The sequence below is a fragment of the Rattus norvegicus genome, chromosome 1, assembly GCF_021556685.1.
Source record: "Rattus norvegicus strain SHRSP/BbbUtx chromosome 1, alternate assembly SHRSP_T2T, whole genome shotgun sequence".
Classification (NCBI taxonomy): domain Eukaryota; kingdom Metazoa; phylum Chordata; class Mammalia; order Rodentia; family Muridae; genus Rattus; species Rattus norvegicus.
The window spans coordinates 48,448,835-48,472,808 of NC_141534.1; the positions used below are offsets into that span (position 1 = coordinate 48,448,835).

General features: G+C 44.8%; 1 protein-coding gene across 1 annotated transcript in view; it reads left to right on the forward strand.

Moving 5' to 3' along the window:
* The first annotated feature begins 344 nt into the window (after positions 1-344).
* Snx9 (sorting nexin 9) overlaps positions 345-23,974 on the forward strand; it is an 83,499-nt gene continuing 59,869 nt past the window's right edge. Inside the window, exon 1 of the mRNA NM_001127637.1 lies at positions 345-505. Coding sequence (NP_001121109.1) covers positions 494-505 — 12 coding nt within the window. The 5' untranslated portion in view covers positions 345-493. The remainder of the gene's footprint in view (positions 506-23,974) is intronic.

Here is a 23,974-nt window from a genome sequence, read left to right on the forward strand (position 1 = left end):
CGAGCTGGGCTTGAGGCGCAGCCCCCCTCAGCGCCGCGCCCCGCAAACGGCTCGCAGTCAAAGACCAGGCCGCGACCCCGGCGCCCGTGCGACCCCGGCGCTCGTCCGACCCCGCAGCCGCCGCTCCAGCCAGGGAGCCGCACTCGGTGCCGCTGGCGGCGGGGTCGGGGCGGAGGCCAGGGCGGGCGAGGAGGCCGGGCTGCGGCCGAGGCCCCAGGCGCGCTTCCGCCGCGCACGCCGCGGTCCATGGGAGGCTTGGCCGGCGGGGGCGGGGGCCGCGCAGCCGGGGACTTTCAGGAACTGCAGGCGCGGGCGGCGGCGGGAGTCGCCGAGCCAAAGGGGCCGGAGCGCCGAGAGCAGGGCTGAGGCGGAGCCGCCGCGCCCGGCCGGAGCCGCCGAACCGCAGCCGGAGCCGTCCTGCCCGCCCGCCTAGGGCCGAAGCTCCGCAGCGCGGGAGACCAGCCGGCCCGCAGGGGCCGGGGAACCGCCCGCCATGGCCACCAAGGTAAGGGGCGCGCGGCGCAGGCCGAACCGGCCGTTCGGCTCCGCGGCGCCGTAACGAGGCCGAAGCCCCGGAGCGTCGCTCGCGAGTTCCCCCCAACCCCCACCCCGCGACCTCGGGCACGGGAGCGGGGTCACGCCGAGCGCTGGGGTCCGCTCACCCGGGGCGGCGGCGGCTCCGCAAAGTTTGCACCTAAGCGGAGACGGGCGCCCCAAGACGCGGAGTTCCCGCAGCCCCGGAGCCACGGGCCATCCGGACGCTGCCTCTCCGCACGGCGCCAGTCGCCTGCCTCCCTCCTCCGGAGGGCAGCCCGGCGCGCGAGGGGGCCGAGCCGAGCGGAGCCGAGCCGGGTGGGGAGGACGCTGCAGCCTCCCGGAGTCCCGCTTCCTCCGCGCCCACTGCCTTCTAGGCTCTCATTTTTTCCTTTTGTTTTTGCTGGCTTTTTCGGTTTGAATGGGACGTTTTCGGAGCGAATAAAGTATCAAGAGGGAAATGACTGTGCTTTTAGATTACGTGTTTGCCGGTAGGAAAAAAAAGAAAGAAAGAAAATATAAAAGGCCCAGGCCCCAACTGCTTAGTGGAACTTTGGTTCCTGCTTGGTAAATGACCAGAAGCCTTGGTTTGCTTATTTTTTGTTACTGTTTGTGAAATTAGCAGTCCATTTTTGTTATCTGAGTCTGCAAAAAACCAAACGAAAAAAAAATTAGTTTCTCCATTTCCCTTTTCTTGTGAGGTTTCAGTAGTAACTTGGGAATGAAGTAGCCCCCGAGAAAAGCCTGCACAGTCGGTTAACCTCTGATAGACCTGTGATGTGTGGGTAGCAGATTGACTTGTAACTCGGAGTTTGGATTATGTCACCTTTACAAACATCAACATGTCTTTTCCATAATTATTTTCGAAATAGCTAAGCTACATCTGGCTTGATGAAAACTTTTTTAAAGATGGGCGTTTATAGAAGGTAATTTAGAAAAGTGTTAAGGAATTTGGAAGTGCCTGATTTCATTTAGCCTGTTGAAGTTGGGGCCCAGATAAATGCAGTGTCCTGAATCTATCTAGGTGTATTGTTTATACATAAATGAAGCTTTTGTCAGGAACCTACTGCTGCTGTTGAAATAACTGCCTTGATAGTATATCTGAGCAGTTGTTGCTTGGTTGTATTAGATATGAAATAACTACCTACCTTTTCAGTATACTTATTTTGTGACAAACTTTGTTGGAGATAAAACCTAATTCAAGCAAAAGATTTCTACAGAAATCTGATTTTGAGGTTTGTTGCCAAGACGTTTCAGAAGTTGAAAATCCAATTACAGAGTTATCATGCAACCTTGACAGTGGTTTGTGACGTAGACCCTATTCTGTGAGGTCAGTTTGTAATATTTGTACTGAGCTGAGGCGCTCATGCCTATTTCAACTTAGCGACTAATGCACATATCCAAGCATGGTAAAAAGTTTTATTTGATGGTGGAGCCTTGTGTTTCCAGTGAAAAAACACAGCCATCCTTGAACTGAAATTGAGTTGCCTGTGACCTCAGTGCACACAAGCCTGACAACCTGTGTAAGCACTTCCTACTTGTTATCTGCTTCTGAAGGCAAATTCCAGTTCTCCTGGCTGTTGGTGCCCTTCCCTGCTTTGTAATCACAGTTCCAGGTGGCTGGCGTCCCCACAGACCAGATGACAAGCCACTGCCCTCTGAAGAAAGGGGCTGACTGGGGAGGCCTCATTCAAGGGAACTCTTCTGCAGTTTTCTCGTTTCCTATGTCCAGATGGTTCTTGTGTCAAAGCAAAGCTCCTTTTTGAGTTGACATTGTTGCATGCTAGCCCGGGACACACCTCTTCCCATATCCACAGACGGCAGATGAAGAGTTGGATTTCTTCCCTTCCTTTAACCCTGTAGGTGGTCAGGTATACTTAGCAAGTAGTGATGATGGACTCATAACACTTAAGTCCAAGTGCTGTCCAGGCTTTTGCTGTAAGAACTAAGTGTTGGGACATGACTGCGCCACCTGGACTTTGAGGTAGGGTTGGGGTGGCCTTAGCACTTATGGGAGAATGGTTTTAATTCTCCCCAGATACAGTTTTCATCTAAATCATTCCTACGGTACTTTCTTGAATATACACTTATCTCTGAAGTCACACGATTTTTTTTTTTGAAAAATATTTATTTTATGTGTATGGGTGTTTTGTCCACGTGTCTATCTGTGTGCCACATGCATCCCTGGTGTCCCAAGAAGAGGGCATTGGGTCCCCTGGAACTGGAGTTAACTGACAGTTGTAAGTAGCCATGTGGGTTCTAGGAACCTAATTCTGTTCCTCTGGAGGGGCAAGCAGTACTCCCAACCACTGGGTATCTTGCTAGCCCAGCATTTTCATGACTTTTAAGAGCTCTTGGTAGAGTCATAATAGGAAAAAGAGAGGGAAATCTTCTAGAACTTGAATTGGGCAGTTGTTCATTGCTGAAGACAATTAATCAGTAACTACATGCTTTAAGGGGATCATCTGGGTTTTGTTTCTAATCTTTCCCCAGTAGAATGCTGAGCTCTGCTTAAGTTCCTGCGCTGCTTGGAGTCCAGTCATGTCTTATTTAGCACACAGGGTGACAGGCCTTAGGAGTGTTTCAGCCTGTGTTAGATGCTTCCTAAGATTATGCTCTGACGTAATCCTGAAGTGAATTTGAGTAAACGAGTTTATCTAAAGGCGTCAGGCCTTGAGAATTGTTTGTATATGTAGAAATGGACATAAAGTAATTCATGGAGGTTGATTAGCTCTAAGTTCCATAGCAGGATTAACACTTGCTAATTGATTTGGAGGATCCTTTTGCTGTTACATGGTCATTTTATAGCACTAATAAAATTCTTGGAGTGCCTCATCCCTCCCCTTCCAGCTTCCCGTTCCAGACATAGTATATGACGTTATATGTATGTGTATGTTATGCATCTTTTTGGGTGCATTAGATGAGTGTGGAACAGGAGAAATCCGGGCAGGAAATGAGGCCCTGTACTGGACTAGGTTCTGGGGACAGTTTAAAAGCAACTTTGCGAACTCTTCTAAGCAAACACTCCTTCATTTGAATAACGGAAGCCCCTATCGATGCTTCTTAAGGATTAAAGTTAAGGGCTGCAGGGATGGGCTCAGATGGTAAAGTGCACAGGCATGGGGGTTCCATAATCCAGAAAGCCAAGTGTGCATCTTTAGTTACAGCCCTGGGAAGACCCTGAGCAGGCCCCACTGGTTCCAGCCTGATCTAACCTCGAGTCAGCTAGCTAATGTGTGCGCGCACACAAACACAAATTAAACTTGTTTTCTAGTTTTTTGGAAGGTGGGGTTTTGGGTTTTGAGACAAGGTCTCACCATGTAGCCCTCACTGGCCTGGCACTTGCTCTGTAAACCGGGCTGACTGGTAACACCTAGATATCTATGGGTCTGCTTCCTCAGTGCTGGAATTAAAACCACAGTGCTACCACACCTAGCTGGCTTTTACAATTATAAAAACAGTGTAGCAGCTGCTTCCCAATCACCTCTCTGTAACAGTATTTTATTTGTCTTAAATATCTGTGTATGTGTAGTGAAAGGAAAGTCCTGCAACAGTAGAAACATGAACCAGTTTTTTAAAGAGGAAGAGGTTAGAAGGCATAACAGGTTTGCAAAGATGACTTTTACTGTGTCTTGCCTGTATATTGATCATCAGAAATTAAATAATAGCTTGGCTTTAACTGCTTAAAACTTGGGAGCTTTCAACAGGATTTAGTGGTGTCCACTTGTAATCCTAGTTCAAGGGAGGTAGAAACAGGGAAATCCAAGTTTAAGGCCAGTCTGGGCTCTGTACTGAGACTGTGTGAAGCAGGCCCTGTAGGTGTGCATTCTGTTCCTTCTTGGATTGCTGTCCTTTGAGCCTTCTCTGTGCTTGTGAAGTCAGCCCAGAGCATCACTTCCAGAAGCCTCTCATGCCATGCCCTGCTTAGAGTCCTGACATCCTTCCCAACTGCCAATTATGTGTGCTTCCATGACTGGTGGCTGCCTCCCTGAGGATGCTGTGGGCCCCTGGAGGCTGGAGTTGTGGGTTTGCTTACCTTTGTATCCCCAGCGACAGTTTGGAAGAGCACGGTGATGTTCTGCTGAACACCATACAGTACACATTGTATTGTATAGCGACTCATACGTTATAACTGAACTAGAGTAGTTCATCTCCAACTTTAAGTTAACTGTCTTGTAAAGTACGCATGCACAATGCAAAAATTATACCCAGTTTAGGTATTAGTAATGTTTTGAAATATAATTGATCTACTCATGGTTACATTTCTTAGTGTGTTAAAGTAGTGGGAAGCAGCACCACATTTTGAGACTCCAAAAGTTCTCGTTAGCCTGTGGGTTGTCAACGTTGTGCATGACTTTCAAATGCTGAAGATTTTCCTGTTATCTTTTTTTGATTATTTCTAATTAGATAGCATACCAGGCAATCTGATTGACAACCAGTACTGTAGGTAGAACTTTGTTGAGACTAAGCTTATACTTAGGAGCAATTTCATCAGTATGTTCTCTGTGCAGAAAGGGAGGGTAAATCAGTTCTCTGTATGTCCATAGTCTGTGACTGTCCATTAGGTTGACCTTGTTAAATATGCTGTATGCATCTACACCCTTTCTGATTCATTGTCTGTAGTTGCTGGAAATACTAAAATGGTGGGCTTTTGCGGAAGAGGAGAAGAGCAGATTTTAAGAGTCAGGGGACCCAGGAGCCTGCTGTGATTTAGCGCCTTCTAGACTTATCCATGACACCTCAACAATGTGGTTGCCTAAACAAAACCTGCATAGTGACCTCACAGTCAACATACCAATGGGGATGGAAATCTCATCCGGCCCCACCCACAAACCTGCATAGTGACCTCACAGTCAACATACCAATGGGGGTGGAAATCTCATCTGGCCCCACCCACAGTAAAGTGACTGCTGAGAGAGGGGAATCCAAGACTCTCTAGGGACAAGACCCTTGATGGGTTATCCAGGCTCAAGTGGTCAGCTCTAAACACGTGTACATATGAGCAACTGTAAATGTACTGAGGTGCTGTGTGTATGTGAGTGTGTCTCTGTGTGTGAGTGTGTCTGTGTGTGAGTGTGTCTGTGTGTGTGTGCCTCTGTGTGTGTATGTCTCTATGTGTGTTTGTGATTCTGTGTTTGTCTGTGTGTGTGTCTCTGGGTGTGTGTGTGCCTCTGTGTGTGTGTGTGTGCCTGTGTGTGTCTATGCGTGAGTGTTTCTGTGTGTGTGTGTCTCTCTATGTGTGTGTGCCTCTGTGTGTGAGTGTGTGCCTCTGTGTGTGTCTCTGTGTGTGTGCCTGTGTGTGTGTCTCTATGCGTGAGTGTCTCTGTGTGTGTGTGCCTGTGTGTGTCTCTATGCGTGAGTGTCTCTGTGTGTATGTGTCTCTCTATGTGAGTGTGCCTCTGTGTGTGTGTCTCTATGTGTGAGTGTGCCTCTGTGCGTGTGTGTGTGCCTCTGTGTGTGTTTCTGTGTGTGTATATGTGTGAGTGTGTCTGTGTGTGTGTCTCTGTGTGTGAGTGAGTCTGTGTGTGTGTGAGAGTGTGTGTGTCTATCTATATGTGTGAGTGTATGCGCTCACACGTCTGTGCTCACATCAGTAACAGTGACGATCACAGAGGATGAGGTTGAGTTTGTGAGATTGGCCAGCTTGTAGAAAGGAGGGGGATGGATGAAAATGTTATAAATACAGCAGGCCATATGCAAAATCCTAAAAAAAAAATTGTAACAGATTAACTGAAGCTATAAAACCCAAGAATAAATAAAAGGGTTGGCTCAAACAGTTCCTCTAAGCTTACTAGTATTTTTCAGGTAGATTATACCTTTTCATGTGTATCAGGTAGCCCTCCATTACTAGCTATGAAGGGCCTTGTTCCTGTAAAGTTCCTGCTAACTGGGCGGTGGCAGAGCGGGCCTCTAGTTGCAACACTTGGGAGACAGAGGCAGGCAGGTCTGAGTTCAAGGCCCGCCTGGTCTATAGGGCTAGTTCAGGACAACAAAGGCTACACAAGGGAACCCTGTCTCAAAAACTCAAAACCAAACCAAAGCTAAAACAACAAAAAACCCCAATCTCTTCTTCTGCTGTTAACCTGACATCATTAGTTTCCACTATAAGTATTGATTGAATTGTATCTTTCCATCCAAGCTGTCCTTGAGATGCTCCTGATTATGCATGCTGTAATTTACCTCCTCCTGGCTACCACTTCGCAGGCCAACTGAGGGTCAGTCAGCTCTCCAGTGGGGTTGGGGTGGGGTTGGGAGCTATACCTGCCTCTCCTAATCCCAGGTTTTGGGGAGATTTGTGTTATATACCCCCGCCCCTCCCCCAACTCCCCAGTGGAGAATGCAGGTCTATCGGTGTCTCTAAGCTAAAGTCTGAAATCAGTCAATATCACGTTCCTTTTTTGAATTTAAAAATAACTTAAAGGTGCATAACTACAATGATTTCCCCAGTACAGTCAGTTACTACTTAGCATTAAATAAAATAAAGATATTTTCACTGTATAGAGTTGATGGTTATTTAGATGGGATTCCTTTGGACCCTATCTTTGTATAGCATATTTTCTTATATTTAAGTTCTTTGCCTCTGTCGTGGGAGTGCTGGGATTAAAGGTGTGCACCACCACACCCAGCTTCGGCCCTTTCTTCGGCCTTTTTCTTTTACTTAAAGTTGGAATTCTTGTTAAAGAAGGTTTGTTATTGATAACCTGGGAAATAGATTTTTCCTGTCCATCCATCAAAGATGGCTTTGCAGGTGTGAGCTCTAGGCTGACCACATTGTCGCTGCTGAGAAGCCCTGGCTACAGTTGTTTTCAAGTGCCCTGCATCTCTTCTACCTGTTTTAGGACCCTGTCTTCTGCGTTCTGAAGTCCATTGTGGTGTCAGTGTGGATTAGTGGGCATAGCTTGGGGCTTATGAGGTGTTGGGGGTGGGTCGTGTTCTAGTTTTTAAAAGTTCTATTTGGTTCAATAGTTCTGCCTGGTTATTCTTTAATGTCTGATTCCTTACTCATTTTTTCAAGTTTCTGATCTGTCCGGTTGAATAACAGAAGCCAAAATCAGTGTTTCTCTTCTGCTCATCTTTCTTCATGGTCTTGGTTTTCTTGAGTGTTTTGCTATTTTATTTTTTCCTTGGAACTGAATCTGAGTGAGTTCTGATCCTTACACTACAGTTGTGTTTCTCCGGCAGAGCTTGTGTTAGTCCCAGTCCCCCGAGAGGCCTCCTCCCAGTCTTCCCCCCTTCATTTGCTTCCTTTTGCTTGTTTTTCTAGCCATGCCAGACAGCATGGACTTGGGCCTCAGCTCTCAGGGTGCATTCCCTCCTTCACTGGCCCTACACCTGGGCAAGCCCGCTCCTTGCTGTCCCCTTCTGTCTCTGTCTCTCTGGGGTCCTGCTGCAGCCTCATTATCACCGCTGGAGTTTTCTCTCTTACTTCCCTGACTCCCTCAGGCCTAAGTGCAGCTCAGGTCATGGGTGCAGGCTGAGATTCTGCGTGGCATGTGTACCTCTCCCGGGATTTTCTTTGTTTACTTTGTTTTGGAGCTTTCCAGAGCTTTTCCTTTGTGCTGACTCAGCAACATGTCTTGTAGGCCATGTGATCATCTGCTGTTTGTTTGAAATTTTTATTGCATTTTGTTGTTCCTGCTTGGAATAGAGCCAAGTCCGAGTATTCTGGAAGCACTCTGGAGCGTGAAGAGAGTGGAGCGTGCACACAAGCTGTGTAAATCTCATCTTTGGAGATGTTTGTGTGAGCATTTGGATAAAACAAGAGATACTGCCAAGCTTTCAAAATTGTACATTGTGTGCATTTCCCAACTTCCCTGTTGGCATTTCTTTTTTTTCTCATGGTCATTAAAACCATGATATTCTACCCTTCCCACTCATTTTTAGACATAAATATAGTATTTATAAATTATTTAGACATTATAAATATAGTTGACTCAATTTTTCTGACTTGTTTTTAATATCTGAACATTGAGTCATACCCTATGACAGGAAAAGGCAGGACTCACAAAAGTAACAGACTTTCTCTGCTTCTACATGAGGAACGGCATTTAGTGATGAGATGTGTGGTGTTCTGTTAGAGTGCTCTTTAGTAGACTTAGCCTGCCTGGCAGGACCAAAAGTGCATTTCAAGTGTCTAGTCACCCTGACTGGGCTCAAATCTTATGCAGTACTTGTCATATGAGGCCATGTTTAGGACCCAGTGAAGAACATGTGCTGGGCAAATAGTCTACTGCCCTGGCTTATTCCAGATTTCCCAGTGACAAGGACAGAGCATTTACAAGTGGATAGTTACTCTTACAGTGATGTTTCTATATACTATTCTTGGTTTGCAGTGCTTAGAACGTGTTCTAGGGCCAGGGTTCTCAGCCCGAGGATTTTCAGATTTTTAAATCATTATTTCTCCTTTTTATATAATCCTAGATCCCAGCCTAGGGAATGGTGCCAACCACAGTAGGAAGGTCTTCCCACCTATCAATATATTATCAATATAACCCCCCATAGACATGCCCAGACGCTAACCTTTGCCAAGATCATTTCTCACTGTATGCTCAGAGGCTTGTATGATAAGTGATTCTAGATCCTGCCAAGCTGACAATCAATACAAACCAGTACAAATACTAATCAGGTCATAATACCTTTCCGGATGAAGTCTTTCTCAGTGAATTGTACTTTCATATAATGTTGCTGTATGAGATGGCAGTGTGTGCATGAGAGAGATGGCAGTGTGTGTGTGAGAGAGATGGCAGTGTGTGCATGAGATGGCAGTGTGTGCATGAGATGGCAGTGCGTGCATGAGAGAGATGGCAGTGTGTGCATGAGATGGCAGTGTGTGCATGAGAGAGATGGCAGTGTGTGTGTGAGAGAGATGGCAGTGTGTGATGGAGTGACCTTTGAGACTCCTGTTGTCCTCTGTTATAACTGTAGCCAGTTCATGAAAGTTTGAGATTTCCTTTGAATTTTACATTGAGGAAAGAAATGCCCTCAGAATGCAGTGTACTAATAACCCTGTGACCTAGTATTGCAGTGGTAGACTGACATAGAGATGGGGAACCTGGGTTCAGATCCCACAGAAGTCTAGTTACGGTGCTGCAGGAAAGTCCTCAAGGCTCACTTTCCTCCTCTGCAAAACGTACAGGTTGAATGGATTCAGTGCACAGTCCACACTGGCAAAATAAAGAAGTATATTGATAAATAAAATTACTTTTTTTTCACTGTACAACAGATTTCATCCCGTTTGCCCCAGGAAAGTTGAACTATAATCTGTTGATCCCTAGAGTTGATCATAGACCTGAGGGTTGAAGGTCTTTACATTTGGGGTTCCCTCAACTGGCCTTATATATGACCTTGTCTTGCCCTCTAGTCCCCCCAACCCTTGAGGGGCTTGCTCTTCAGTTTGTGCTCCTTAAGCTGAGAGTTCAGTCCACCTACCCTCCTGTATCTCAGGGCATGGGAGCCATTTGCAGGTTCCATGCTGGGTGGGGGCATGCAGATCTCTGCGTGGCTTGATGTTTTCCGAGCAGTCTACCAGGTGTCCATTTGGGTGCTGGAGGCCAGCTGCAGACTCTCCAGGTCTCACCACTGTATCTGGACTTTGTCTGTTTCCCACTGCCTTTGCCCAGAGCCCCAGCTCCCTTTCCTGCCTTTGTTTCTGTAGGAGGCAGAGAGAAGGGCTTTGTGTCCTTGCTTGTGCTCTCCCCCCACCCCTCTCTCAGGATTCTCACAGGTGGTTTCTGTAGACTGATTTGTCACATCTTTCAAGATAGTGGTACCAATGGTTTGAGTTAGAGAAGAGCAGGAGAAACCCACCCAGGGAGGAGGAAGAAGAAGAAGAGGAGGAAGAAACCCACCCTAAAGATCCAAAGCAGCACTACCAAAGTATTATCTCTACCAACTGAGCTTAAGAGCCAATTGACCAATGGATCTGACTTTAGAGCAGGAAATAGTTGCTATGGTTGCAGTGTGGTTTTGTAGTATTATAAACATAGAACGTAACGTAGGATTCATACACCCAAGTAGCAACCACATTGAGTCCAGTGTCTTCTTAGCATTTAGGTTGTAGAGGCAGGGAGATCAGAAGTTCAGGGTTGTCCTCTACTAGCAGTGAGTTCCTGGCCAGCCTTGTCTCATACAAACAAACAAGCAAGCAAGCAAGCCGTATTAATACCTTCTTTCTGTGTAGAGCAGAATCATACTGAGTTTACAGGAACTCCGTTGGGTCCTCACTATGTGAGTCTTTCTGCTACTTTGTCCTCTCACAAGTTTCATCAGGCACTTATTGGGCCAAAGAATGTTGAAATGTAAGGAGTATCCAAGAAAATAATTTTTCAAACTGCCATCCTCTGGGGACTAGAAAGATGGTTCAGTGAGTAAGGGCACCAGCTGCTCTTTCAGAAGACCCAGGGTTCAATTTTCAGCACCCATAGGACAGTTCACAACTGTCTGTAACCTCAGCTCCAGGGAATCTGACACCCTCACACAGACATATATATGCAGGCAAAACACCAATGCATATAAAATAAAGTCAAACCCTCCCCTCAGGACTTTCTCCTGTGGAATTCACCTTCTAGTGGGGATGGCCAGTTCATGAGGCGAGTGAGGAGAGGGCCTGCAAGGGCGAAATTCATGTGTTTTAAGTGGTGAGTATGTATTGCACAGTGGGAGGTGTAGTGGTCAGTGAAGTCCCACAGGAAGGTGACAAGTGGAGATCTGGAAGAGGGAGTGGTCCTGGCTGTGCATGTCTGGCCAGCACCTGAAAAGGAGGCACAGGATTGGCTGTAGGCTGTGGCTGGGGCCTTGTATTGATTTGGCAATGTGAAACCTTCAGGAAGAAAGGTTTTCACCACACCCAGATGACTGGCTCCTTTGCTCCTCACTGAGCTTGCCTTTGTTGGTCAGAGCTAACTGCTATGCTGTTCGTTTTGATACTGAATTGAAGCCTTTAATTCCTTCTTAAAACTTAATTAATTGATTGTATCCAGCACACTCTTTGCTGTATATAAGCCAATCAGTGAGTTTCAGAAGAGCTGGAGGACCATCCTTTTAGACCTTGAATATCCCAATCAGTGAAACAAGACCATATCTAATGTGATTAATCTGAAGCTCAGATAGAAGCTTTGAACCACACTACTGGACATGTAGGCACATAGCCCATAGGACCATTCATTCCTTTGAGCTAAAATAGCCTGGTTGCCCTGACCTCCCTGAGGTCCACCCAGATAAACTATTTCCACACGTCTGGAATACTGAGGCTCAATTAGGCCTGACTGCATTCCTCTGTTGATGTGCATCACTGATGCTGGTTTCTGGTGTAACTCCCAAAGACTCCAGTCTTGAACAGAGCAGGGTATGAGGCAGCTGGAGAACCGAGAACTGGGTCAGAGTGTTCCTCTGGGCTCAGAAGAAATGACATCATCCTGGCTTAGGACTTCGAGAGTCAATGAATCTTTGTTCTTCTGTGGGTTATCCGGTGATTTTGTTTGTTTATTTGCAACATATTAATGGAGTTTCATAAAAATTCCATGCCTGTGAGTTGTTAATATAGTATCCAAATATTTTGGCATACTTCATTATTTTTTATTATAGCTTTTTGTAAAAAATTCAAACCTAGACCAAAGTAGAATGGTACAGTGGAGCAGCCCAGGCCACACAGCAACCATAGTGATGAGATTTTGGACAGTGTGGCTTTTGTCAGGCCTCCGTCCCCCCGTCTCCCTTCCCTCAGTATTTTGAAGAAAGTTCAGACCTTATTTCACGGAAAATATTTTCATATATATATATATCTCAAAGACTTTCCAAAAATATACTATTAAACCCATTATCATATTTACACATTAAAAAATAACTTAGTAGTAAATATTTGGTCTTAGCAATAAGCCTTGTAAACACATAATAAATTGTTTTCTCTGTTTATATTGCTTATGGTGATTAAGGTGAAGACAGAGCCATCTAGTTAATTTAGATGGTATTAGTGTCTTAGGGTTTTACTGTTGTGGAAAGACACCATGTCCAAGGCAACTGTTATAAGACAACATTTGATTGGGGCTGGCTTACAGGTTCAGAGGTTCAGTCCATTATCATCACAGTGGGAGCATGGCAGCATCAGGCAGGCATGGTGCAAGAGAAGCTGAAAATTCCACCTCTTGTTCCAAAGTCAGACAGGAGAAAAGTGGCTTCTAGGTAGCTGGGAAAAGGGTCTTAAAACCCATGCCCATAGTGACACACCCACTCTAAGACCACACCTCCACATAGTGATACTTTCTGGGCCAAACATATTAAAACCATTACAATTAATAATTGTCAGTTGTGTGAACTGTTCATGTTAAAAACAAATTTGCTGTAGAGGGGGTTGATATAGCGTGATATACTTAGAAGCTTTAAGATCCTTGCATGTGCACATGTGTGCACATATTAACTTGCTAACTCCACTCATTCAGCAGAAGAGTGGAGACGAGGGAGATTGATTGCAGCTGAGGTGGAAGATGGCTGGGCAGCTCTGAGCTCCTTGGTGCCTGAAGTTGTTTACAGACTGATGGAAATGAAGATTAAGGGGAAACACTGGACACCTCTTTTTAACTGAATGTGGAAGCATCCATGTAATTTTAAAATTTTCAAAGCTTACTTTTAATGATGGTTCTTAAATGCTTTAACCCCCCCTCCTAGCCTACCACCCACCAGGGGTAGTGGAGAAGAAAGGATGTGGGGGAAGTGGACCTGTTTAAAAATTGTTCTTTGGTGGGGCTGGGGATTTAGCTCAGTGGTAGAGTGCTTGCCTAGGAAGCGCAAGGCCCTGGGTTCGGTCCCCAGCTCCGAAAAAAAAGAACCAAAAAAAAAAAAATTGTTCTTTGGAGCAAATCCTATCTGCATTGTCAGGAAATCAGCAGTTCAGTTCACAGGGCAGCAGCAGCAGCAGCAGCAGCAGCAGCAGCAGCAGCCGCCGCCGCCGCTGCCAACACTCCAAATGCTTCACGGATACACCAGCAGTCCTGTTTGGTAGAGACAGGATAGCAGCAGCAGTGGCATGACCTAGCAGAGACAGCTAGGCCTCAGCTGAACGGGCACGAGTCAGCAGGAGGGATTTGGACCAACAGGAACGCCAGGAGAAGTTCTCAGCTGTTCCTCTCTCAACGAAGTGAAGATAAGTGAAGACTTGAGACCGAGAGGCGTTGCACAGCTAGCTCTACAAGCAAGACCTTCTCACAGTCTTTTGGGCCCTACTTATACTTTCTCCAAATATCAGGTGTCCTCCACTGGTCCTGCTTCAGCATGTGTCTTGCCTCAGCATGTGAGTCTGTTTCAGCTGACATCACTCTGCCACTTGGCCCAAGTCTGCAGAAACAGCAAGAAGCCTCAGCACAGCACCAGAAGGTTTTTTTGGGCAGTTTTCTCTATGGAGTTCCAACAAAAGGAGCTCAACTTTGCAATGTAAGGCAGACCAATACATGTGTGTTGTTAGCCAAGAATCCTTCATCACGTGTCCTTTCAAGTGTTTGCTTTAGCAAAATGTCCTCTCACCTGTGTCCGCTTCAGGAAAACACTCCTTCACCTGTCTGCCCCAACAAAACACCGTCCAACACAACCGACTTTCCAAAGAACCCATCGAGTTCCCACTTCACATCCGCCTGTCCCCAGTCCTTAGCTATCAGGCAGTGTCCTCCCTTGGAGCACATTCCTGTGATGGCAGCTCTTTAGGGATCTGTTTTGTATAACCCACATCGTAATGCATGTCGTACAGCTTCCATTTTTAGTTTGTCGTAAAGAGCTCGAAGACTTGGAAAGCGATTTCAAATCATCATGAGTAGAGAATTGTAGATTTTCAGAGATACTACCCATGTGTCTTAGATGTTGGCCTGGTCAGACTTACTGAGCTCTTTAGTGATTTCCTGTTAAGGTTCCTCGAATTGTTCTAAGAGACTTCAAAGACTGTTTTTACTCAGCTCATCATTTGAGCAATAATTTTACAGCTCCAGTGACAAGTACATGGCTATAAACTGGCTTAGAAACCATCCCCACTATCTCTTTGCAAGCATGTGATTCGTTGGTGGAATCAGAACTACTCCCATGTTTAGAGTAGGTGGCTACAGGCGAAGATCGCCACGTGCCATATAACAGAGTATACCTTGCATTTGATAGGTTTCTAAGGTGAGAGCCTTCTATAAGTGAGTCCTTTTTTTGTACCATAGGCTGGCCTCAAGAATGCAGTTCCCCCAACCAGCGTCTAATATTTGGGGATGATAGGCATGTGCCACATACCCAGCAGGAGTCCAGTTTTGAGATCTGTGACAGGTTACCCTTAATGACTTACGGTAGAGTACAGTTCTTATGAATCCCAGATTTGGCATTGGATAGAATGGATCAGGTCAGGTACTGAATTCAGTATGCTTTTGTTACTTAGTATTGCAGCTTGACCCCCTTTCTTAAGTCTGTCAGGAGCCTAATGCCATGTCAAAATTTACTAAATAATTAAAATACATGTCTTCAGTCAAAGTACATTCTAAGAAATTATGTTTAAAATGTTAGTGATAGTTTCTTGAAGAAATGTGGTGGCAGAATTTTTCTATACTACTTTATAAACGGGCAGAGAGTTCATAGCTGTTAAATGTAGAGAATCTTACGGTTGGAATAGTTACAGGTGACCGAGTACTTACAGGGTTTGGAGGCACTCTTTGATTTCACCCTACATGCAAGGGGACTGTTTAATTTTTTTTTTTTTTTTGTTCTTTTTTTCGGAGCTGGGGACCGAACCCAGGGCCTTGCGCTTCCTAGGCAAGTGCTCTACCGCTGAGCTAAATCCCCAACCCCAACTGTTTAATTTTTGAGAAAACCTATTCTGCTAGTGGTGACAAGGTCTAAGCTTTCTGGGTGTGTCAGTCCACCCTGTGTTCATTGTTTATAATGCAAGCGAAGTAATTGGGTTTACTGGTAAGGATATAAAAATAACGAAGCACAACCAATGTTATCTCTATTTTTATTTGTAAGAAATCGAACCCAAACAACAGTTACTTACTCCAGCGCCATGTTAAATACCCACGAGAAGGGGCTGGACAGACCTCCCAGACTGAATCCTCTCGGAATCCTCTCGGCACACTTGCCGTTCACAGCAGTGCTCTCGTCTCTGCCTGTGGAGGTTGTCTCCTCACAGTGCTTCTGTTTTACCCATCAGTGTGGTGTGAGTGTTCCTTCCTCATGGGCTTCAGGGTGATTTCTCTTCCTGTGTGTCTGCACAGGCTCATGCAGCAGGCGGTGGACGAATCAGGGAGTGATGTCTTGAGGCTCGCTGGGAAGGCAGACTTTTCATCATCATATAAGATGCTGCAGTCCGGCTCCACTGCTTCCCAGGAGGTCAGTCCCTTAGGCTGAGCATCTCCATTTGTAATTGTGCCAGAGCCAATCATTTCCTTCATAGAGAAGCTGAGTGTGTAATGCTCGGAATCACCACACAGTATCATATACAAAAATCATCCCACCTCCCTCGTACTAATTGCTTTCTAGCTAATTATGTTCTAGATCTCTCCCTTGAGGTAGTTATGAGGTTACCTATGTGATTTACTAGACACTAGTGTGACACTAACAAGATGGGGCAGAGGGACAGCCGAGCAGGCTGCTGCTCAGCAGTAGGGCACTAGCTTAGCTTGTGAGACCCTGGGTCTGTCCCAGCAAGCCAAGCCTCACACACATCCAAACCCCAGCTCCTGTGAGGCTAGAACGGGAGGGAGGGAGGGAGGGAGGGAGGGAGGGAGGGAGGGGGTAAAAAGACAACCAAAAAAAGCCAAAGCCTAGAAATGAGTATTCTGAGGATGGAGAGATGGCTCAGCAGTTAAGAGCACTGGCTGCTCTTCCAGAGGTCATGAGTTCAATTCCCAGCAACCACATGGTGGCTCACAACCATCTGTAATGAGATCTGATACCCTCTTCTGGTGTGTCTGAAGACAGCTACAATGTCCTTAAATATAATCAATCAATCAATCTATCTATCTTAAAAAAGAGAGAAAGAAATGAGTGTTCTGTGTCTTACCGTGTCTGTAAATCATGGACATGACAGTAACCAGTCTCACAGAGAGAAGATGCTTACTGGTAATGCTGGCATGCAGCCTTTAACTGAAATGCAGGAAAGCACGTCACTAGCAAAAGAAGGATTAGAAAAATGAGCAGGCTTTCCTGAATTATAAATCCCTGGAAAACCGGAATATCTCAAATTATAGATGTTAAAGTTTTCTAACTTAAAATTTTGATTTCATTCATTTTGGTTATTGAGCTTTGTCAACTAAGGCATTAGTGTTGAGAGCTGAGCCAAGGAGCAAATTGGAGAGGAGAGTGATTCCTTTGCCGCTGGCCAGGCAGGAGGGCTGAATACCTACATCTCTGTCTGGTGTCTTACTCATTGGATCTGCTTTTAGGAATGCCTTCCTTAGAGTGGCTTTTATTCCTAGGTTATATTAGTGGCACTCCCTTTGCTTTGAATGCCAGGTCATTTGCATAGAGAGCAGTGAGGCCCTGCTATAAATAAGATGCTAATCTTAAACCTCCCTGTCAGCATCCTTTGTGTGTGGCTGCTGTCTGTTTTCCCACTTGGCCCTGTGCAGCTCTTGACTGTGCCTTTACATTTTTGGTCCTCTGTCTTGCCTTGCCTCATGTCTGTTCTTTGTTCTCCAGTAGCTACTCTGTAGAGTTCAACCTAAATCGTACCTCCTTAACTATCTTATTAGCCCTGCCCAGGGGAGGCTCTATCCCTCTACTTGTCTTTAAACAAGCATCCCTTGGCTTGGAATTCCAAGCTGTGCATGGAAACAAATGCTTCTTTTGTCAAGGAGGGAGTCTTGTTTGCTTTTCAACACTCTCCCTCCAAGAACAGAACCTGGTTACAGCAAATGACTAGTCCGTGTTTGCTGTTGTTGATAAACTCAGATCATTTCCCTTGTTTGCATCTGGCCACACTGGTCATTAGCTTCAGCAAGCATGTATCTTCCTTCAGGATGCTGAGTTCAAGAATGGCTAAACAGAAAAACCAACTCTGTTGGGGGAAAAGTCTTCCCTCAGTCTGTGGTAAAAAATTTAGAAAGTATAATTAAGAAATATGTTTGGGGAGGGTTGAAGAAATACTCAGTCAGTACAGTGCAAGTCACGGGGACCTGTGCCTTGTGAGTCTGTATGGAACCATATCATTAGGGTGAGGACACAGACAAGCATACTCCTGGAGCTAACAGCCCAGCCAGTCTAGCCAGATGGTGTGAACCAGGCTCAGTAAGAGACCCTGTCTCAAAGGAAAGTGGCAAGCAGGACTGGAAGATACTCATTGTTGACCTCTGACCTCTGCATGTGTACATGTACACACACACACACACACACACACACACACACACACACACATAAGATGAGCATTAACCACACATTACACCTCACACAATAATAGTAGGAGATTTCAACACCCCACTCTCATCAATGGACAGATCATGAAAACAGAAATTAAACAGAGACGTAGACAGACTAAGAGAAGTCATGAGCCAAATGGACTTAACAGATATTTATAGAACATTCTATCCTAAAGCAAAAGGATATACCTTCTTCTCAGCTCCTCATGGTACTTTCTCCAAAATTGACCATATAATTGGTCAAAAAACAGGCCTCAACAGGTACAGAAAGATAGAAATAATCCCATGCGTGCTATCAGACCACCACGGCCTAAAATTGGTCTTCAATAACAATAAGGGAAGAATGCCCACATATACATGGAAATTGAACAATGCTCTACTCAATGATAACCTGCTCAAGGAAGAAATAAAGAAAGAAATTAAAGACTTTAGAATTTAATGAAAATGAAGGTACAACATACCCAAACTTATGGGACACAATGAAAGCTGTGCTAAGAGGAAAACTCATAGCGCTGAGTGCCTGCAGAAAGAAACAGGAAAGAGCATATGTCAGCAGCTTGACAGCACATCTAAAAGCTCTAGAACAAAAAGAAGCAAATACACCCAGGAGGAGTAGAAGGCAGGAAATAATCAAACTCAGAGCAGAAATCAACCAAGTAGAAACAAAAAGGACCATAGAAAGAATCAACAGAACCAAAAGTTGGTTCTTTGAGAAAATCAACAAGATAGATAAACCCTTAGCCAGACTAACGAGAGGACACAGAGAGTGTGTCCAAATTAACAAAATCAGAAATGAAAAGGGAGACATAACTACAGATTCAGAGGAAATTAAAAAAATCATCAGATCTTACTATAAAAGCTTATATTCAACAAAACTTGAAAATCTGCAGGAAATGGACAATTTCCTAGACAGATACCAGGTACCGAAGTTAAATCAGGAACAGATAAACCAGTTAAACAACCCCATAACTCCTAAGGAAATAGAAGCAGTCATTAAAGGTCTCCCAACCAAAAAGAGCCCAGGTCCAGACGGGTTTAGTGCAGAATTCTATCAGACCTTCATAGAAGACCTCATACCAATATTATCCAAACTATTCCACAAAATTGAAACAGATGGAGCACTCCCGAATTCCTTCTATGAAGCCACAATTACTCTTATACCTAAACCACACAAAGACCCAACAAAGAAAGAGAACTTCAGACCAATTTCCCTTATGAATATCGACGCAAAAATACTCAATAAAATTCTGGCCAACCGAATCCAAGAGCACATCAAAACAATCATCCACCATGATCAAGTAGGCTTCATCCCAGGCATGCAGGGATGGTTTAATATACGGAAAACCATCAACGTGATCCGTTATATAAACAAACTGAAAGAACAAAACCACATGATCATTTCATTAGATGCTGAGAAAGCATTTGACAAAATTCAACACCCCTTCATGATAAAAGTCCTGGAAAGAATAGGAATTCAAGGCCCATACCTAAACATAGTAAAAGTCATATACAGCAAACCAGTTGCTAACATTAAACTAAATGGAGAGAAACTTGAAGCAATCCCACTAAAATCAGGGACTAGACAAGGCTGCCCACTCTCTCCCTACTTATTCAATATAGTTCTTGAAGTTCTAGCCAGAGCAATCAGACAACAAAAGGAGGTCAAGGGGATACAGATCGGAAAAGAGGAAGTCAAAATATCACTATTTGCAGATGATATGATAGTATATTTAAGTGATCCCAAAAGTTCCACCAGAGAACTACTAAAGCTGATAAACAACTTCAGCAAAGTGGCTGGGTATAAAATTAACTCAAATAAATCAGTAGCCTTCCTCTACACAAAAGAGAAACAAGCCGAGAAAGAAATTAGGGAAACGACACCCTTCATAATAGACCCAAATAATATAAAGTACCTCGATGTGGCTTTAACCAAGCAAGTAAAAGATTTGTACAATAAGAACTTCAAGACTCTGAAGAAAGAAATTGAAGAAGACCTCAGAAGATGGAAAGATCTCCCATGCTCATGGATTGGCAGGATTAATATAGTAAAAATAGCCACTTTACCAAAAGCGATCTACAGATTCAATGCAATCCCCATCAAAATACCAATCCAATTCTTCAAAGAGTTAGACAGAACAATTTGCAAATTCATCTGGAATAACAAAAAACCCAGGATAGCTAAAACTATCCTCAACAATAAAAGGACTTCAGGGGGAATCACTATCCCTGAACTCAAGCAGTATTACAGAGCAATAGTGATAAAAACTGCATGGTATTGGTACAGAGACAGACAGATAGACCAATGGAACAGAATTGAAGACCCAGAAATGAACCCACACACCTATGGGCACTTGATTTTTGACAAAGGAGCCAAAACCATCAAATGGAAAAAAGATAGCATTTTCAGCAAATGGTGCTGGTTCGACTGGAGGTCAACATGTAGAAGAATGCAGATCTATCCATGCTTATCACCCTGTACAAAGCTTAAGTCCAAGTGGATCAAGGACCTCCACATCAAACCAGATACACTCAAACTAATAGAAGAAAAACTAGGGAAGCATCTGGAACACATGGGCACTGGAAAAAATTTCCTGAACAAAACACCAATGGCTTATGCTCTAAGATCAAGAATCGACAAATGGGATCTCATAAAACTGCAAAGCTTCTGTAAGGCAAAGGACACTGTGGTTAGGACAAAACGGCAACCAACAGATTGGGAAAGGATCTTTACCAATCCTACAACAGATAGAGGGCTTATATCCAAAATATACAAAGAACTCAAGAAGTTAGACCGCAGGGAGACAAATAACCCTATTAAAAAATGGGGTTCAGAGCTAAACAAAGAATTCACAGCTGAGGAATGCTGAATGGCTGAGAAACACCTAAAGAAATGTTCAACATCTTTAGTCATAAGGGAAATGCAAATCAAAACAACCCTGAGATTTCACCTCACACCAGTGAGAATGGCTAAGATCAAAAACTCAGGGGACAGCAGATGCTGGCGAGGATGGGGAGAAAGAGGAACACTCCTCCATTGTTGGTGGGATTGCAGACTGGTACAACCATTCTGGAAATCAGTCTGGAGGTTCCTCAGAAAATTGGACATTGAACTGCCTGAGGATCCAGCTATACCTCTCTTGGGCATATACCCAAAAGATGCCTCAACATATAAAAAAGACACGTGCTCCACTATGTTCATCGCAGCCTTATTTATAATAGCCAGAAGCTGGAAAGAACCCAGATGCCCTTCAACAGAGGAATAGATACAGAAAATGTGGTACATCTACACAATGGAATATTACTCAGCTATCAAAAACAATGACTTTATGAAATTCGTAGGCAAATGGTTGGAACTGGAAAATATCATCCTGAGTGAGGTAACCCAATCACAGAAAAACACACATGGTATGCACTCATTGATAAGTGGCTATTAGCCCAAATGCTTGAATTACCCTAGATGCCTAGAACAAATGAAACTCAAGACGGATGATCAAAATCTGAATGCTTCAGTCCTTTAAAAGGGGAACAAGAATACCCTTGGCAGGGAATAGAGAGGCAAAGATTAAAACAGACACAGAAGGAACACCCATTCAGAGCCTGCCCCACATGTGGCCCATACATACAGCCACCCAATTAGACAAGATGGATGAAGCAAAGAAGTGCAGACCAACAGGAGCCGGATGTAGATCGCTCCTGAGAGACACAGCCAGAATACAGCAAACACAGAGGCGAATGCCAGCAGCAAACCACTGAACTGAGAATAGGACCCCCGTTGAAGGAATCAGAGAAAGAACTGGAAGAGCTTGAAGGAGCTCGAGACCCCATATGAACAACAATGTCAAACAACCAGAGCTTCCAGGGACTAAGCCACTACCTAAAGACTATACATGGACTGACCCTGGACTCTGACCTCATGGGTAGCAATGAATATCCTAGTAAGAGCACCAGTGGAAGGGGAAGCCCTGGGTCCTGCTAAGACTGAACCCCCAGTGAACTAGATTGTTGGGGGGAGGGCGGCAATGGGGGTGGATGGGGAGGGGAACACCCATAAGGAAGGGGAAGGGGAGGGGGATGTTTGCCCGGAAACCGGGAAAGGGAATAACACTCGAAATGTATATGAGAAATACTGAAGTTAATAAAAATAAAAAAAAAAAAAGATGAGCATTGACCTTTTGAAAAATAAAACAGTGTAGAAATTTAAGAGTATGATTTCCTGTTGACTTTCAGTTCTTTTATTGAGAGAAGTGTTTCTAAAATGAAGGGTTTTTGTTTGTTTGTTTAAAGAAAATGACTTTCTGTACTTTTAAAGGTGAACTAGATTAGACTTAGTGGAAGTAGAAATCAGTTTATTAGTTTGAACCATCTGGGTATCTAGTATAGGTAGTACCATATGCTTGTGATGGACAGACTAATCATGTACCCACTTACCAAGTGCTTGTGCCTGCTGTGCCGAGTAATACACTGAGCAAGATGGGATAAGAACCCAGCAAGAAACAGAGACACATATGTAAGCGTTGCTAGCGACGGGGAGGAGATTGTGCAGGTCATCAGTGGGAAGGGCAGAGGGGTGACAAAGGTTGGAGACACAGATGCGCTCTATTTATGAGATCTTGCTTGAACTTGGAGGCTCAGCAGGGGGTTAGTCAAGTGTAGAGCAGAAAGTCATGTGATCCAGATGTGCAGTAGCAGGCAGGTGTGGATCCAGGCAAGAAGTGTGTGTTTATGGAGCTGAAGCTAGTCCAGGAGTCTGGAATCTATATTTGAGGGTGAGAAAGAATGAGAAGTATCTGGCCATAGAGATGGGCCTGGTAGGGTGGTCATATGCCACCCACCCCTGCAAGCTGGGAGTCTTGAGATAAAGAGGGTGTTGCTAATTATTCCTCTGATAATAGGCATAAACTACACAGGCTAGCTTGCAGAGACTGGAATAGGTTCAGCCTGTCTATAAGGTTGTTTAGTAACGTTCAGTCTTAGCTTATGTGGTGAACAAGTGGATATTGATGCTACTGTGTCCTAGGATGCTGCGTGTAAGAGTTTGAGGAAGCACCGAAGGGTTTCATCAAGACAGAGGCACGGGCTGGAGAGATGGCTCAGTGGTTAAGAGCACTGACTACTCTTCCAGAGGTCCTGAGTTCAATTCCCAGCAACCACATGGTGGCTCACAACCATCTGTAATGGGATCTTATGCCCTCTTCTGGTGTGTCTGAAGACAGCTACAGTGTACTCATAAAATAAACAAACAAAACTTTAAAAAGAAAAAGAGAGAGGGGGGCACACTCAGCTGCACAGCAGACTTACCCTCTGGCTGCAGGACTGCAGAATGAAGTCTGTGAGAAGCAGCAGGTGCAGGGCAGCCCATGCAACCTCTCCAGGCAGCTGACGAGTGGATGATGCCCCTTTGTACTGTGAGACTCAGACTTGGGAGGGAGAGGAGCAAGCAGACTTTAGACAGATTTAGGAAGTAGATTTGCCAGACCTTTCTTAGAGTGAAGAGAGTAAGAGAAGTGTAAAAGCAAAAAATCCTTGATGTTTTCTTCAAGGTGTGCTGCAAGGTAAGGTGGGCAAGTGTGCTGTGTTGTCAGGTGAGGGAGGCTCCATCTAGAGTGGGGACACTTGGGATGATGGTTTTATGATGGGCACTGACTGAGGAAGTCTCCCTAGCCCCAATTCCAGGCTGCTTACTACTCAAAAGCCAGTATTCTGAAGCCAGGGCTGATTGAGAAGAAAATTCTGTTCCAGGGCTGAGAAGGTGGAGGAACCTTCGTGGCTCCATTTTGAGAGAGAGAGAGAGAGAGAGAGAGAGAGAGAGAGAGAGAGAGAGAGAGAGAGAGAGAGAGAGAGAGAGATATCTGCTCCAGTGAGGCAGTGGGTAGGAAGGCCATATTGAGTGGGATTTTGTTGTCTAGAGTGTATCTCCTGTTTTGTTTTTTCCTCAGGCCATAACAGTTTGACCAACCGTGTCCTCCCTGGAGGAAGCTCCCATATGTTCTTTAAGATAGGCATACACCTTTTCTGCCAGTCAGACACCACATCAGTGCACACACTTTGTGTGAGTTGAGGCAAGGGCCTAAAGA